Genomic DNA, 18519 nt, shown 5'->3' on the forward strand with positions numbered 1-18519 from the left:
AGGTGTGATGACAACATAAGTGATAGCTGAACATCCTTGCTTTGAGGGATAAAAGGGGGAAAAAACATCCAGAACATTAAATATCCACAATGATTATTCTGAATCATTAACAAAATAATAATTTATATTTCATATTAACACAAGGCAGGAAACAATTAAGTTTATCCCAGATGGTTAATTTTTCTTTTTAATGTTTTGTTTCTGAATGGTAAACTCCTCAGTAGGTTTTGAAAAATACACATATTGGACATCCATTCCCACACCTGGCCCCAGAAATACTAGACAAATAGAAGGTCATTGTACTTTGAAATCTTTTAAAATGTTATATATTCTTGTCTCTTACAGCTATATCAGATTGAGTTTTTAACAGTTGCTGACATTTTATGTTGGGTTTGTAAAAAATTGTAATGTTGAGAAGTATGTATGTGTAAATAGTAATAAAGAGACTTTTTCTTAAATGCATTTGAAAAGGATCATATAAAAATTAAAGCTACTTCAGCAAAGTGGGGATTAAATGTCTGCGTACCTCAGTTATGATTTTAAAACATAAAAACACACAAGATTGCAAATTTCTTAAAGGCATATTTGTATAAAATGTTTTTATTTTGAAACATAAGTCATCTAGTTTGTTATAGTCATTGGCAGACAGTTTATTGTAAAATAGAAATATGCAAAGAAGATAGAAATATGAAAGCAAAGAAGAAATATGAAAGAATAATGGAAGCAATATGAAAATTCATAATATTAAATTTCAGACATACATTTTTGTTAAAATCAGAGTCCATTTGGAGTGAAATGAATATTTCCATTTAAAATTTGCATATTATTAACGTTAGGTCATTTTTAAATGTTTTAAATTACCAACTCCAGAAGATGGATAACAATTTCATTCCTGATGGCAATGAATTTCCTTCTTCTGAATTTTTTTAATAGGTGCACTAGGCCTTCCAATGAGGGGGATGAGCAACAATACCCCTCAGTTAAATCGCAGCTTATCACAAGGCACTCAGTTACCGAGCCACGTCACGCCAACAACAGGGGTACCAACAATGTCACTTCACACGCCTCCATCTCCAAGCAGGTATTTATTGATGGACCAGAATATTTCTCAAAATGTATCTTTGTAGATTCAGCAAGCTTTTTAGTTTTTTAATAAGGTAACTTAATTATTTGATTTTCTGGTTCAGTGCCTTTCACTGAGGAAAAGAAAGTTGATACCCTATGCTCATTTTATTTCATTGCAAATTGATAAGTATAGTTTAAGATGCTTTTATCTTGCAGCTAGCATACTGGTTATCAGCTGGGGTGGGTATCAAGGATTAATCACCACCTGGGGGGCTTTTTTCAAAAGCAAGCACTCTTCCTCAAAGGAGTATGTGCAATTTCAGATCACTCCTCAGATAATTCTGTTTATTGCTCCCTCACCACACATCCATTACTCTAGTGAGAATAAAATAAAACAGATTACAAAAATGGTGCATATTAGTATGAAGAAGATAGAATGACATACATTTGGAATGAAATTATTCTAAATATATATGTGAAATACATTTGTATTTTATGTCATAGTCACACCAGTAGTTCTCTCATCTTCGATATCACCATATATTCTTCTGTGATTTGCCCTTTCTTGTTGGTTTGTTTACTTTGGCTTTTCAAAGAGCTTTTTTTCTTTTCAAATGTCCAGACAAAAGAGTTAAATGAATAAAAATTAGCAATGCAATTTGAAAGTATATTTGAGATTCTAGGGTTAGGCCAATTGATTATTTACAGAGAATTTTAATGAGTGATTGTAGAGAGCTTATTTAGTATAATGGACTTCTTTTTCAGGGGTATTTTGCCTATGAATCCTAGGAATATGATGAACCACTCCCAGGTTGGTCAGGGCATTGGAATTCCTAGCAGGACAAATAGCATGAGCAGTTCAGGGTTAGGTAGCCCCAACAGAAGCTCGCCAAGCATAATATGTATGCCAAAGCAGCAGCCTTCTCGACAGCCTTTTACTGTGAACAGGTAAGATGTTTATTGATACTGTGTATAATTGTTCTTTCTGGGTATTTTCAAATTTGCCTTTTCATATTCAACGTTCTGTTCTTGAGTCTTGGCTTCTGTTTCTTAAGTGTGTTTCATCATATATTTTGACCAAAGCTTCTCTTTCTGTTACACATCACAACTTTAACCTCCCAAACTAAAGACATGTTCTTTTGAAAATCAGTTTACTTTTTTGTTACTGTTGTTAGAAAAGGATTGTTCTTAGGTTGCCAACCGGCAGATTTTTTGTTGATATGTCCTTCCTCTATTAAATGAGGCTGGTCACCTGTGTGGTAAGAGCTTTATACCTATGAATAGGACTGGAGACATGTTTGACTATTACTGCCTTCATTTATGCTTTGGTTAAGTTCCTTTTCAACTGAATTTCAGTTTTGTTCTTTGGAGACTTAATGACAAAGACTTTTTGAAGACTACATCTGTAGTATTTGAAAATAGTGTCATGTCCTGGGATTTAAAACAAAAAGATGAATTTGTGCTTTTCACTCCTTTTTGCACTGGTCATTGCATATACTGCTATGCAAATAATAGTTAACAATATGAAAAACAGTTACCCATTTTGTTAGGATTTTAAAGCTATTCAGGTAATTTATATGAGAGTTATGTCTGCAATAGGGCTTTCTTTACTGTAAAAAAAAAAAAGCATTTTAGTTTGATTGTTCGTTTTTTTTAATGGGGAATATGGGGGGAAAGGATGTTGCTATCATCAAAGCCATTTAATTCACTTTCTTTTATCTAGGACTCGTAAATTCTGAATTAAAATAGGTTATTAGCACATTTCCTTTTTAATCTTCATCCCATAACCTCCAATTCTTACTTTTATTTAGACTTTTGAGTACTTCTTTTATAATTTGACTGCTCTTTTAATTTTTACAGAAGTTATTTTTGTAAAGGGTTATCAAAATTCTCATCTCCTTGACAGTTTCCTGATGATATAATACTTCTTGGGCTTTAACACATCTTGCTGCATTCTTGTAGTATCGTTCATTGAATGTATATTTAAATTTTTGCCTTTCCATATTTTTTCACATTCTAGTTTTTAAAAAATCCTTTGCTTATAAATTGTCAATGAAGTATGGGTCTCTAAAGCCCTGCTTATTACTATTGATAAGCTGTATGTATTATGGAATGTTTTCATCTCTTACTACTTATTCAGTGTTTGAGGGTACCTATATCATCAGCAGTTCTAACATGCTATTAAACAGAACTTTCTATTGACTTTTCTCCTCTTCTCTAGAGTGTTTCACCAGCTGCATTATTTTATGAAAATATTGTTTGGCCATAGTTAGTTTTACAAATCTAGGCAAAAAATTTAAAACCCTGTCATCTTCAAACAGTTTAACCTTACTCATAACACTAATACACTCTCTTTTATCAGATTATTTGATGTTAAAGATGCATACTTTCATTTTAGAATTTGTGTTAACGATTCTTTTTGACATGCTTAATTACTCTGGCCTTGCTTTAAATTCAGCCTTATTTTTTGTTTGTTTGTTTTCCCATGTTTAGGCTTGTGCAAAAAAGGGAAGCTTTGGTAACTATTTACCAAATACCTTACTTTAGAATTAAGAGCACTATGGAGAGATTTTTTTTTTTTAAGTAGCTAAAAGATAAACTAGATGATGTGTTTTAGAACACTGAATTCAGTTAAAGAAAAGCACCATTTAATTCACGTCAACTGAACATTTACTGAGAGTGCCTTTTGTAGCCTCCTGAAAGCTAAGGGCAGGAGATGCAAAGAAGTATATGACATGAACCCTGTCCATGAGGAGTTTATGTTCTAGTTGGGAAAGACAGACTGTATGAAAGAAGATCTTTTATGAAAAGTAATAATAGCACATTTTACCAGTAGTGGAAGAAAAACAAGTATTCAGGAACAGTAGTCTTAAACTAAATTGCCTATTTTTGAGGTTAATTACTTCTTCCATTATATCCAGTAAGTTGGCTCTCCAAGTATACAAAACTATACCCTTAATCTCTATTTTCCTCAAGGCTTATATAAATTCTTTGCTTTTTGTTTTTTAATTCATCTGTTTAAGATGTTTTGGTTCTCAGTTGTTCATGGAAGGACTTTAGGGAAGCTTTAAATAACAATAAAGATTCAACTCAAGAAAAAATTAGTATTTGTTTTTAAACATGTTGTTTTATATGAGGAGATCAAAAGTAAACACTTTTGTTTTTCTTCAACTGAAAGTTAGTGTTCTTACTGTATATCTAAAATTATTTTCTATGTACCCAGTATGTCTGGATTTGGAATGAACAGGAATCAGGCATTTGGAATGAATAACTCCTTATCAAGTAACATTTTTAATGGAACAGGTAAGCTTATTCTGGAGCTAGTACCCTATAAAAACATGATAGATCTTGAAATATAAAGCAATTCAACATACTAGTCAAAATATTAAAGGAATTTTTGTGTTAAGATGATAGAACTTAATTTAGGGAGAATTTGACAGGCAATAGGATTTAATTCAGTGAACAGTTGAAAGATAGTTAAATATATTTTTTCACTTGGCATGTTAATAGTATAGTGTTGTAACATCAGATTTGTTTCCTTAACACCTGGAGAAAGCGTAAACATTTACTTAGTCTGTACTTGTGCCTCAGAATCTTTTTTGCTTCAAGAGCTTTTCCTATCTCAGTCCTGTTACTACAGTCTAAACTAGGTTGAGTGGTATGGCATTCTGGCTATAGAGACCCAGATTGAAGAAACCTTTAAAATTATATGGAGCGCTTACAATTTTTTCTTAATAGTTTTAATAATACTAATTTTGGCATTTAACTCTTACAAATTTTTAATCCAGTTTTATGTGTAAAATTCAGGATTTAATTACATGGAAAACCAATTCTGATTTTGACAGTAAAGAATTCTTGCAGTCTGTTGGTTTATTTCTTTTATCAGCTGCTTCAGACAGAAGAGAACAGGAGGCTTTGTTGCTATTCTGCTTCAGGTTTCACCTTCTTCCACCCTTGCCTCCAAACCCTTTCCTGAGAAAGGAAATAAAGAATGTTGTTATGGTCATAGGAGCAAAAATGAATATGATTGTTGAGAGAGAAATACACGTGAAGGAAGTGGAAGGTGAAAGAATGATCAATGAAATGGGGCGTATGTGAAAGCACAAGAAGATTTAGTAATTGAAATGGAATTTCTGGCTATCGGCTTTTAATTTTTCAGTGTTATTGTATGTTTAGTAGCATAGATTGACCAAGTGAGACTTTAAAATGTCAAATTTTAGCATTTAAAGTTTTGCATTCTAATAGGAAATAGCCTATTTCATTGTTCCTCAAATGCAGATTTTTTTCATATTTTAATATCTCTGAAATTAGGCTGCATATCATAGTTTAATTAGCGAGGGTTTTTTCCCTAAATGAACCATAAAGTAACAGTGTGTCTCACAGTGCCATCTTATATTCTGAATTATGGTTTATACACTTCTGTAAATTTTAGAATTACTTTTAAAAGTCATTTTTAACTAAGTATATTTTACACTAGGAAAATTGTTTCCAAGTCTTACCCTAAAAATAAAAATTTGTGAGTTAATATTTTTAGGATAAAATTATTCTCAAATAGCATATGGCAGTTTTAAACTCCATCTTAGAGGACCTGAAGAAGTGTATTAAAAGTTAATACTTATTGAAAGTTTTTAGTTAATTTGTAATCAAGTAATTCAAAAGAGATTGCTTTTTAAATTAAAGCACTATATAAATTGTTAATGTCTATTGTTGCCCTTTTATACAGTAGTATCTTTTTAAAATTCAGAATTGATGAACTGCAATTTCTTTAAAAACAATGGGTATGAATGATTTTATCTTTTACCCTTCATAAATTTAAATTGTCACCTGACTTGGAATGTAACCATTTTCTATCAACAGAGTAATCTTGAGTTAATAGTTTCTTTCTGAGATTCTTCTAATTACGAAATTTAGAGAAAAATTAAAATTAACTGGAAAAGGGGGCAAAATAAATTGAACATGGTTATAATACACTAGATGAAACAGATTAAAGAAAAATAGTCAGGGTAAAGCTAAGCTAGAAAATAAATTCTTCAAAAATTAAGACTATACGATTGTAAGAATAATAGAATAATAAATGTTGAGAAGAGATCAAGGTGACGATTAAAATAGGCAAAGTAGAAATGTTGGGTTAAATTTATTTTTTAAAAGGAAAGAAACTGATTTTTTAAATTCAAAATGAACAAAAATAAATTTTATTCATTCCTTGTATATTTATTGAGCGCCTACTGTGTAATAGGTAATATAAACTTCTGGGCTTTGTATCATATTCTCATACAATTCACGCACTAGACATGGGAACCCTACATTTACCTACATTCTCCACCCTACTTTATACCCTCAGCTGCAAAACACACGTGCACGCATGCACGCGCGCTTGCGCACGCACACACTTTCACACACTCACATGCATACACATTTGTGTATGGGACTAATAGGCCACAGGAAAAAAGAAGTCCTTAGGGCTTCTGCTTCCATTGCTTATGCCTCAAATATGATTCAGGCTGTTTGCAGGAGGCAGTGTCATTATCACACCTGTGTTATAAATGAAGCTCCAAGCATTCCAGATACAACCTCTGCTTTTGGATATAATGAAAGAGTAGTTTTATCGCAACAGTCTCCCCTCTTGCTAACTAACAACCTATAACTTGAGTACCATCTTTCACAGGGGAAATAATGTATCACCTTACTCCTTATTCTCTATGTTAAGTCTCTAGGATTTGGGATTTTTATTATGCTAGTAAGTACATATTGCTTTGCTGAATTGTTCATAAAATTCTTTCACATGAAGTCAATCCACAAATATTTATTGTACATTTACATATACCAAGTACAGTGCTGTACATTGTTTAGGAAGAAGGCACTGTTATTTCAAACTTTATTATAGTTGGTCTTTAATAACCTCTTTAAAATGTTTGTAGAATCAGTAACTAGTGTTTTTTCTTATTATTTAGATGGAAGTGAAAATGTGACAGGATTGGACCTTTCAGATTTTCCAGCATTAGCAGACCGAAATAGAAGGGAAGGAAGTGGTAACCCAACTCCATTAATAAACCCCTTGGCTGGAAGAGCTCCTTATGGTAATTAATTAAGCTTTTTAATTATGGCCAGTGAAAACTTTCTATTGCACGCACATACACATATATATATGTACGTATATGCATGTGTGTGTACACACATGTATTTATGTGTTTTCTAATCAGAGTAGTGTAATTTTGTCAGAGTTGATAAATGCAGAGTGCTTTTTTCTCCCAGAATACCATGATAGCAAAGTTAAATGGGAAAACTTAATTTGTATAGAAATCCCAAAAGGAAGTCTTCATTGATATTCAGAAGTTATTTTCTTCAGGCATTTCTGCCTTAATTCACCTTAATAATGATTCTATGGTCTGCCTCTCCTCCATTCATCACACATTTTTTAAAAGAATACATTCCCACATTCCTAGTGATTAATAATGACTAACCATACATTAACAATTTTTTCTAAGCCAGTTTCTCAACCTCCACACTACTGACATTTGAGTAGGTAGTTTCTTGTAAATGAGGGGCTGTCCTGTGCATTGTAGAATATTTAGCAACATCCCTGGCCTCTGCCTACTCACTGCCAGTAGCACCCCCCACCCACCCCCACATTGTGACAACCACAGATCTCTCCAGATTTTGACAGATGTCTCATGGGGAAAAAAATTACCTCCTGTTGAGAACTGCCTGTGGGTCATGTATAATTTATGTAGACTCTTGGTCACCATTAATACCCTTTTTCACTGTCTTTAATAAATAAGAGATTTGGCTAATAGATGCTAAATGAACTAGACATTAAAATTATGTAACAGGAATGTAACCATATTCTTTTTATCCTTTGCACATACTTGTTTCCTTTTGGTAGAATCTGATACAGACCAGTAGCAGAAACAGTGAACTTAGAGGGATCATTTCATCACTTTTCTAAGATAACTGTTTTTCCCATTTTCAACCAAGAGGGATTTCTGTGGCTTTCAAAATATGAATACAAATAACAACATGTGAAGAAGGGAAAAATTTATTATTATACACATTAAGAGTTTCCTAATTAGCCTTCCCCCCCAGAAAAAAACAAAAATGATCTGCCCTGGAAGTTGAGTACCTAGCTACTTGATTCTCAGTTCAGACTCTAATGTTTTTAACCTTTCCTCATAGGTCCATTTTTTCATCCCTTTAATCATTCCTGTTGCTCTCCTTGGACCATCTCTAGTTTCTCCATATCGTTCTTGAATTGTGGAGCCCCAAACTGGATATTGTTCTCCAATAAGGGCCTGACTAATGCCAAGTATAGTGGGAAGATTACTTCCCAGTTCTTGCATGTTTTACATCTATTACATGGAGTCCAAGAAAATCTGAAATAATGTGGAGTTGTTTTATAATTGATTGCAATTTTCTCACCCTGTAAGTCACTTTCAAGTAGAATACTGACATGTTCTTTAAAATTTATTTTGTTCATTTGTATTTGACAATTAACTGGTATTTATAATAACTAGTCAAATATTTAAAGCAAGTTTTTAAACCAAAAATTTCAATAATTATTACCAATATCAAATTATGTTTTTTCAGCATCTATATATGACATTAGATTAGAATTATAGGATTACCACTTATTTCCCTTGTATTATTTTGTATATTTAGTTATTAATCAGTATATAAGAATTTAGTTATTCATTGGTACCCAGAACACCAATTTTTTGAAGTGTGCTTTCATAGCGTAACTTAAAAATCCTTTTGTTATATTATTGTGAGAAAAGTTAACTTTTTATAATTTGTAGCAAAATATTATAAATATCAATTGCAATTCTCTGGATTATTTTCATTACATAGTTGGAATGGTAACAAAACCAGCAAATGAGCAATCCCAGGACTTCTCAATACACAACGAAGATTTTCCAGCGTTACCTGGTTCCAGTTATAAAGATCCAACATCAAGTAATGATGACAGTAAATCTGTAAGTAACTGAGAATTATGTATGTGAATTATATAGTTTTTTCCCTTCAGATTTCTGTTATATTAACAGTTTTGTACACTATATTAAGGACTTATTAAATACTATTATGAAATTGTTTATCTTGAATATCTGTAATAATCTAACTTCTGAAGAATGTGGAAAACCTTTATAACTTAGAAGATAGCCTATTTTTTTCCCTATTTCATATAGGTTTGCAAATTTCTGTTGAACTTCTCAGAGTTAATTTAGACTTTTATTGTAGTCCCTGTCAGCTGGATCCCATGAAGTTTGATATTATAGCCTTCTAAGGAGCTGTGTTTTTCTTGAGTAAGTTTTCTCCTTGAAGAATCTTTATACACATTTTTATTCCTGTGTTGATTCAGCCAACCCAGCTTCCTCTTTCTGACTTAACGAGTGTGTTTATTTCTTCCACATTTCACTGAAAATAGCTTTTTGTGTGTGTGATGGGAGTTGTATATTGTTAAAATAATTGATAAAAGAAGATTATTGGGTAAGAATTAAAATAAATATGAATTTTAAAAGTTCATAATTAAAATTAAATAAAAATAATAAGTTCATATTTTCTAACTTATCTTGGAGGCTTTTATGGTGATATTTTAGGTAATGTACTATATTTAGTTTGTCTTCTAAATATACTTCTAAAATATACTTCTAAAAATACTAATAAAGTATTGAGGAGTGTAACTTCAAGTGTATCCCAAAACAAAAAGTTCTGAGATAGAGAGGTTTTTTTGTCTGTGACTGAAGATCTGAGATAAATAAGAATATTTTCCATATATTTCTTGTCCTTTAAGTACTCAAATATGTACAATACAGGATTTATTTGTATACCATGGCACAGTTGTGGAAACAAAAAATTTCATGTAGAACTTGAAAAACAGGTAATAATTTACTACCAACTTAAATATAATAAAAAATGAATAGAAAAGTACTAGTATATGAACTTGAAATTTTTACACATAACAAATTTTAATGTCACATTTAATTTTTTTCATGTTAGAATTTGAATACATCTGGGAAGACAACTTCAAGTACAGATGGACCCAAATTCCCTGGAGATAAAAGTTCAACAACACAAAATAATAACCAGCAGAAAAAAGGGATCCAGGTGTTACCTGATGGTGGGACTCTATAAAATATATCAAAGATATTATAGAATTCACTTTTTTTACTTTTTCCTCAAAGATAAAAATGACTATGTTTTTCTTATCCAGGTCGGGTTACTAACATTCCCCAAGGGATGGTGACAGACCAGTTTGGAATGATTGGCCTGTTAACATTTATCAGGGCAGCAGAGACAGACCCAGGAATGGTACATCTTGCATTAGGAAGTGACTTAACAACATTAGGCCTCAATCTGAACTCTCCTGAGTAAGTTTCTTTCTTTTCTCCCTACATTTGTGTATAATACCTCCCTGCAGTTTTTAATTTCATGTCTGCAAATTATATCATCTGCTGCCACTCATTGTTGCTGGTATTTGCTGACTCTTTGGGTCATTCCCTCTTATATTAGTTCCTGGATCACTCTCACTTTATAGTAATATTCCTCTTATAATTTAGCAGTTTCGAAATACACATATATGGTCTTTCCTAAATCCTGAAATCCCAGCTTCTTGAATTTCTCTCCTCCAAAAATCTTACCCTTCATCATACCTCAGCTGCTCGCTTCTTTAGTCATCCCTTTGACTTCGTCATTTTTTGGTAACCTCAGTTTCTCTGTAAGATTGTGCTGCCATGCCACTTCCTGTTTTCCATTTCTCTCCCTCTACTGTGGGCTCCTGTAATCATTAGATTCCATTGGGACCTTCATCCCACTGATTCTTGTACCTTTTTACTGTTCCTCAGCATCCCTGTCTCTCTTCCCGTTAGATGAATTCACTTCCTTCTTCTCCAGTTAAATTCTATGGTCAGTCATGATGGCTTGTTTACATAGACCCCTGACTGCTTTGCCCCTCTCTTGCTTTGTCATACTTGCATGGCAAAAACTACAGCCCTGGTTATATCTGCCTATTCCATTCTTGACCTGTGCTACTAAGTCTGGCTAGAGAAAAATACACAACTTCACTGCCTGGTCTCACTTCAGATTCATGGCCAGGAACCTCAAGAATGAGCCCTTAATTCTGCCAGCCATAATCAAGCTGTCATGCCTACTCCATTCATTCTTTTGTTCTCTTGTGCAACTGTTTTACACTTGCCTCTTCAAACCCCTAATACCTTTTCCCCTGTGCTTAGTGTCAGATGGTGACCTTGCTTTTTATTTCTACTTTACTAAGAACGAAGGAAGCAATCAGAAGAGTGTCAGCGTAGTCCTGCCACGAAATCAGTCACCTACAACCATCTGCATCTACCTTACTCTTGTCTTCCACCCTGTTGCCATAGTTGATCCATGCTTTCTACCTAAAACCTTTGAAAACTCAAAGATATGGATCTAACAATTTTTTGCACTTTGTTGCATCATTTCCATCAGCATACAAATACACTGTTACTTCTTCCACGTTAACAGATACCTTCTCTTGATCCAGCTTATTCTGTAAGTTATTGCCCCCCCCCCCATTTCTTTATTCTCCTTTGGAGCAAAACTCCTCAGGAGAGCCATCTTTGTATCTCCTATTTGTCCTATTCTCTGTTAAACCCATTTCATTTAGGATTTTGCCCTCACCATTTTACTAAAACTGCTTTTGTGTCATTAAATTCAGCAGTTACTTTTGGGAACTTCTCCTTAACCAGTCAGTAACGTCTGACATAGTGGAATCATTGCTACATTATTTCTCACTTTTTTTTTTTTTTTTTGGCTGTACTTCGCAGCTTGTGGTATCTTAGGTCCCCACCAAGGATCGAACCTGAGGGCCCCGGCAGTGAGAGCACCAAGTCCTAACCACTGGACTGCCAGGGAATTCCCTGTTTCTCACTACGTTTAACTGCTCCCCCCTGGTTTGAATCACCATCTTCTCTTGCCTGGATTACTCCATTAGCCAATCACCAGGTGTCTCTGATTCTCCCTTTGCCCCTTATAATCTTTTGTTCATATGACAGCCAGGACAGTCCTTTTTGAATAAGTTCATTCTCTGCTCAATACACAGTAAGGTTTTGCAGTTTTATTATGATTAAAAACCCAAAATCTTGATAGGCCTACTAATCTGTACAGACATGATCTGTGTCTCTCCTCTACCTACACCGTAACAGCTTCTCCCTCTGTTCACCGTGTTCCAGTTTCACTAGCCTTCTTGCTGTATGTCAGACATGTCAGTCATAACTCTGCATTAGTTGCTCTAGCAGTTCCCTCTGACTATAGTAGTTTTCTACCAGATAACAGATATGGTTATCTCCCTCATATCCTTCAAATCTTTGTTCAGACCTGACCTTCTAAATGTGCCCTAACCTGACTACCCTATTTAATTATGCAACTAATCTTCCCTCCCTACCCCACCACTAACATGGAATATTATCTATGTATTACGTAAATTGTTTTTGTCTGCCTCCCTCCCAATCCACCATCATCAACCAGAAAGTAAGCTTCACGTTGTCAGTGGTCTTTGTTATGTTTGCTGATGTATAAGCATGCTAGTGCCAGGCATATAATAATAGACACTCAGTAAGTGTTTGCTGAATTTGAGCTTTGGTTTTTAATAATTACTGATATTTTTTTTCTGGCCATATAAATGGGAAAGTAATTTTACTTTAATTCATTGTATTAATGAATTTAAAGCATTCTGAGTTGAAGTAATAATTCACATACAGATATGTGTGTGTATGTATGTATGTTTTTTTAACCTTGTTTCGGTTTCCTGCTGTATAAGTCATAGTAAAACCAAGAAAAGATATTAGAAATTTAAAGATGCTCATTTTACATTTGAAGTCGTTGTTTTTCCTGATTTGCTGAAATAAAATTAGAAATCTCTTTTTCTACTTTGGACTTCAGAATGTTTTTTTTCTCCCTTATTCAGAAATCTCTACCCCAAATTTGCATCACCCTGGGCATCTTCACCTTGTCGACCTCAAGACATAGGTAGGAGAATCTATTTTTGTTTAGACCTTTAAAAAATATATTTGTAACTGAGAATCAGTTAATAAGGCTTTTCTCATTTTATTATCCAGACTTCCATGTTCCATCTGAGTACTTAACGAACATTCACATTAGGGATAAGGTGAGTGTAGTTTATTATTCTACTCAGCGTGAACTTATCTATTTTCAGGTGCTGTTTTGCAGTTCAGACAGCATAATATTTTTGAAATATTTAGCAGTGGTCTCAGGGGTATGCTTTTGTATGTCCATTCAGTTATATGTAACAGTTCAATTTCTATTTTTGTTTATAATCCTGTGTTTTGGTGAGGTCTGGGTTATATTTTAAAAATATTTTAAAAACAATGTCAGGACCAGTAAAATCTTTCTTATAGTTATTAGTAACAGTACAATCATAACCACAGTTGATGGGAATAAAGTAACTTGGAAAATTTGATGAATTTCCTTCTGATATTCTCATTTTATGTTTACAGATAAAATGTTTTTAATGAAAAAATATATATTTTAAAACTGTAATCTTTGACTTTTTAATGTCATCTTTTTCTGTGTTTTAATTACCTGAATTTCTAGTTATAAAATAACTATTAACAGATTAGAACTTTAATCTTTTTTTTTTTTTTTTCCTGAGAAAGAAAACAACACTTTTGCTTTAGGGGAAAGCGTTGAGAGTTCAATTTTGTTAGAATGGTATCTAGATTTTGGTTATGTGAAAGGATAGATACAGTTTGTTAAAAATGATATATTTGTGTTATACTTAGGTGCATAAGTATGTATAATATAAATATATATAAATGACAGCGTTCTGCGTCTGTGCCATGCAGTTGTGTAGCCAAACGGTTGTTGATGTGGTGGACAGGCAACTAAAGAGATACACGTATTTCTCGACATGTCTTGTAATACTTGAGTAGATGGAAGATAAGAAATACGAGATAGAGAGAGCTAGTTTTTTCTGTCTGTGGACTGTATGATTTGCTGCCACCTCCACTATAGCACTCATTTTTTGCTCCAATTACCTGAGGGTTCCAGAACCTTTTCTTATGCCAGTTTAAGAAATAATAATTTAGGAGAATTTGTCACATTCAAGACTGCTGCCTGAATGGGGATAATATGAATGGACAGAAAAATAACATTCAGAGAGTGTGTAACAACAGTTAAACATTTAGATACAGGACTAGGTAAAGAGAAGAATGTTTTCATTTCAGTGAGCTTTTAATAAAGATTTGTCTTACTGTGAGAATTTGAGATTATTGAACTTGTGTTTGATAGTTTGATAGGCAGTTATGTTTCTGCTTTGTGGAGCGACATGTAAAGCAGTCATCTTTTCGTCATCCATTTAAACAAAATAAAGAACTATCCCTTTATGATTTTTGTACTTAACTGTGATTTGCTAAAGTACATAATCGATTTGTGAATCACTGTCAGATGTAGATTCAGTTACTATTTCTTTTAAGTCTTCTGTGAGGCACTCTACAGAAGGTGCATTCACAGTGTCACTTAATTTCATTTACATTTTTAGTAATCCTTATAGGTATCGTTGACTACATTTTATAACTGAAAGTTCAGAGACATTAAATAACTTGGATATGGTCATATTAGTAAGTAATGAAATTAAGACTTGAATGTAAGTCCTGCATCTCTGAGCAGCACAGTGTTCCACTATTGCCACATTGAGTATTAATAAACACCTCCAGTAAGACAGCGTTAGGTCTTGCTTAGAAGTTTTTATTTAGCTTTTTTCCCCCTATTAGTACCTAAAATAAATGTATCAGAAATAATTATTAAATGACTTTAGTCATTTAAATGATGAAACTTCCCTTTAGAATTATATAACTGTACCTTTGTAATCATGTAATAACAGTTATCTGCTACAAAGAGGGGTTTCTGTTTTATCTTTCCATTTTTACTTTAGTGCTATCAATTATATGTTAGGATTTTCAAACTCATTTTACATTTCAGAATAATTTATTTCTTTTCCAGCTGGCTGCAATAAAACTTGGTCGATACGGAGAAGACCTTCTCTTCTATCTCTATTACATGAATGGAGGAGACGTATTACAACTTTTAGCTGCAGTAGAGCTGTATGTTCAAAGTATTTTTTAAAACTTTTGTATTATAGTGGATATTGTTTATTCTAAAAACATTTTTTAAAATGATGGTGGCTGTAGTTTTTGTCTTTGTTTTTAAAGTGGAACTATTTCTTCATCAAGAAATCTAAGTTTTTTATATTTAGTAAAAATTAATTTAGATTGAAACCTTATATTACCATGTCTTCATAATCACTGTATACATAAAAATAATTCCAAACTTAAATAACTGTAAATGTATAAGAAGACAGAATCAACTTGATTCATGGGTGTGGTGAATCTAATTTTTATAAATATGAAGTATAAGGTGTGGTTCATCTTACTCCTTGTGGAACCACATATGTTAATGACAGTGAATTTCATCATTTAAGAAATATTTATCGAGCATTATATGGGCAAGGCACTGTGCATATTTCTTGTGTATTTTGAAATATTGATAAAGTCCACATTCATTATCAGAAGCCTATTGGCCAACTTAAATAGTCTTAAGAAATTGGTCCATTGAATACATTGTTTTTCTGAGCATTTTTGTTTTTACCTGATGCTCTAAGAATAAAAATTTTGTGTCATTTTTTATATGTCCAGGTGGTAACATTTTGTTACCAGTAGACTATTCTATTAATCATGTTTACTGTAGAGTGAATTGTTACTAAAAACTTACAATGTAATGATTGGGAGACCTTTTTATAGATTTAATAAGTATTTTATAATATTCCTACTAACATTTCTATAAATGACCTTGGATCAGATACTTTAAAATGTAAAATTCACTGTGTTGATAATAAATTGTTTTTTATTTCTCAATTGAGAATGTTTTTTTCCATGTTTTCCCTCATTTTTTGTAAGATAGCAATTGTTACCTGTTCCTTTTAATTTATTCATAAGTAAATAAATTCATCAGTCATTCATTCATTCATCACTGGCAGTTCTGTCTCATATCTTATTTATGACTAAAAATATATAAATATATAAAAAATATATGTCTAAAATAAAATATATGTCTAAAATAACCCCTCATTGTATTGATAGGAAGGTATTTGTTTGCATGGAGGTTTTTCATCATAGTTACAAATTTTATGTGAATTTATGTAGTTAATTCAAATAGACTTTGTATTTAGTTTCTTACAAAATAATCCAAATAGTTGGGGGTTTTGTTTGTTTTAATAGGTATCTTAATTTCTATTGAATGTTAAGAAGAATGAGAAAGGAGTGAGGTTTCTGGAACACAGTGTATCTTTGGTCTGCCAAAGTTTTTATCACATTGCTCATAGAGCTTTTAAGATCTTGTTTCGCTTGCATAAAAAATGTCTTCAGTTAAATAAAGATGTGTGTGTTAATTAAAGAGTATGGTTTTGGGGCAAATTAAGAAAGTCTTTTCCTATATTTATTTTACTAGGTTGTATTTAATAACAAAAATCAGGGAAAAGAAGCATCAATATTTATGTATTTTATGTGTGACTATTTTCTGAAAAATGTTTTACAAAATGTAGAAAATGTTTGATGTGAGCCACAGGAAAAAATTAATTGTCTTTTTCTCTTAAAAATTGAAGTTTTAACCGTGATTGGAGATACCACAAAGAAGAACGAGTATGGATTACCAGGGCACCAGGCATGGAGCCAACAATGAAAACCAATACATATGAGAGGGGAACATATTACTTCTTTGACTGTCTTAACTGGAGGAAAGTAGCTAAGGTATATTTTTTTCCATGTGCAAATGTGTAACTAAAAATCTAGATTTTAAAAAGAAGTGTCCTCTTTTATCTGTTTATATGTACCAGTACATCCATTCCAATAATGTGCCAGATATTTGCTGAGTCTTTTAAAAGGTCTCCACCTCCTTGGCTTGATTTAAACTCTAGGAGAGTATCTGGAAACAGTTCATTTTACCTGTAGTTTAGGAAACTGATTGAATTTGGTAAGAAATTTTGTAATTTTTCACAAGCCTTGGTAACATTTGAAATATTTTTGTGTCTACTCAGTTGTAAAATAAAGATACCCTCTTGCAATCCCGGTCATGTATTCTTATATTATTATTACTTTAAGCAAATATGAGATTTTTCCTAAAACCAGTATAAATATATTTTTATATATATTTTTATATAATATATATATTTTTTCATATAAAACCAGTATATAGGCTTTTTAAACACTTGCACTCTTTGCAGGAAATGTGCTTGAGTTTTTATTTGCAAGTGATATAAAGAAAGAAAATCGCAAGCATTAATCATGATTGTTCCTTTGACTAGTATGCTGAATATTTGGGGAAAGAGGCCAGTGGAAAAAGTTGTTTTGGTTTGCAACTTTTCCTCACAAAAACACCTTTCTAACTGTCCCATGTGAACAGTTTGCATCAGTGTCATAGCATATTACACATTTGTGTTTAGTTCCTTATGTATGTACTTAGTCTACCTAGAAGAAAATATAACTCACATTATCTGATTTCATAACTCCAGGATTTCTCTGAATGCCTTTTCCATTGATGAGGCTTAGGATTAAAAACTAAAGAGTTAGTTTTGTTGGTTTTATTAAATTTAAACAGAAAAAAAATATTTCTTTTCAGTTCATTGGGTAATTTTTTAGTTGTTGGCTTGGGGTTTTGGGGTTTTTTTTTTTAATCAGCTTTACTAAACTGATAAAAGAGTAAAACATTTTAAAAAGATAGTGTAATAATTATTACAAAAATAATTTTGTAATAATTATTACAAAATTTTACATCACAAGAAGACTTCATATAAAACATGAAAAAGAAATAGAAAGGCTGAGCCCAACCAAAACGCCCAAAAGAAGACACATACAAAAGGTTAAATCTTTTTTTATTATTACTTTTGCGTGTTTCTCTAATGGTAAATGTCATTGCTTCTCAGACCAAGTCTGTATACCACCCTACACTGTATACCACCCTACACTGTATTTGAGTTATTTTAACAATTCTAATTAATATGCATGTCTTGACTTTAAAAGGTAGACCCATGAAATAAGTAATAAATAATTAATTACAAATAGTATACAGTACATTGTGTATGTTACCTGTTCTTTAAGAAATGTAGTGAAGTAGAAAACCTTAGTTTTTTTGTATCAGGATTTGAAATTAACTCCTGTTTCTGCTATTCATACTTGGACCTTGTATAAGTTTCCTTTCCATGTCTGCTTCCTTATCTTTTAAATCAAAATGATTTTTGCCTCCTGATTTATCATGTAGATTAATTGATATTACACAGGCACACATATACACTGAGTACAGTGCTTGGCGTATATTGGGTATTTGATACAGGAGAGTAGTTGTGGTAGTTTGTTGCTGTTGTTTTTATCATCATTATTATTACAGCTTGTTAACTGTTCTTCCAAGATGGAAAAA

General features: G+C 32.4%; 1 protein-coding gene across 7 annotated transcripts in view; it reads left to right on the forward strand.

Annotated features, from left to right (window-relative positions):
- Positions 1-18519, forward strand: part of CNOT2 (CCR4-NOT transcription complex subunit 2) — a 113438-nt gene that overhangs the window by 89494 nt on the left and 5425 nt on the right. For 6 of the 7 annotated variants that reach the window (XM_068561082.1, XM_068561077.1, XM_068561080.1 and 3 more), the window contains 11 exons: positions 934-1081; positions 1831-2013; positions 4289-4368; positions 7017-7142; positions 8911-9035; positions 10057-10177; positions 10271-10427; positions 13001-13062; positions 13152-13201; positions 15055-15155; positions 16712-16856. In XM_068561082.1, the coding sequence (XP_068417183.1) occupies positions 934-1081; positions 1831-2013; positions 4289-4368; positions 7017-7142; positions 8911-9035; positions 10057-10177; positions 10271-10427; positions 13001-13062; positions 13152-13201; positions 15055-15155; positions 16712-16856 (1298 nt within the window). The remainder of the gene's footprint in view (positions 1-933; positions 1082-1830; positions 2014-4288; positions 4369-7016; positions 7143-8910; positions 9036-10056; positions 10178-10270; positions 10428-13000; positions 13063-13151; positions 13202-15054; positions 15156-16711; positions 16857-18519) is intronic. The other variant, XM_068561083.1, reaches the window with a different exon arrangement.

This window comes from Eschrichtius robustus, chromosome 13 (genome assembly GCF_028021215.1).
Source record: "Eschrichtius robustus isolate mEscRob2 chromosome 13, mEscRob2.pri, whole genome shotgun sequence".
Taxonomy (NCBI): Eukaryota; Metazoa; Chordata; class Mammalia; order Artiodactyla; family Eschrichtiidae; genus Eschrichtius; species Eschrichtius robustus.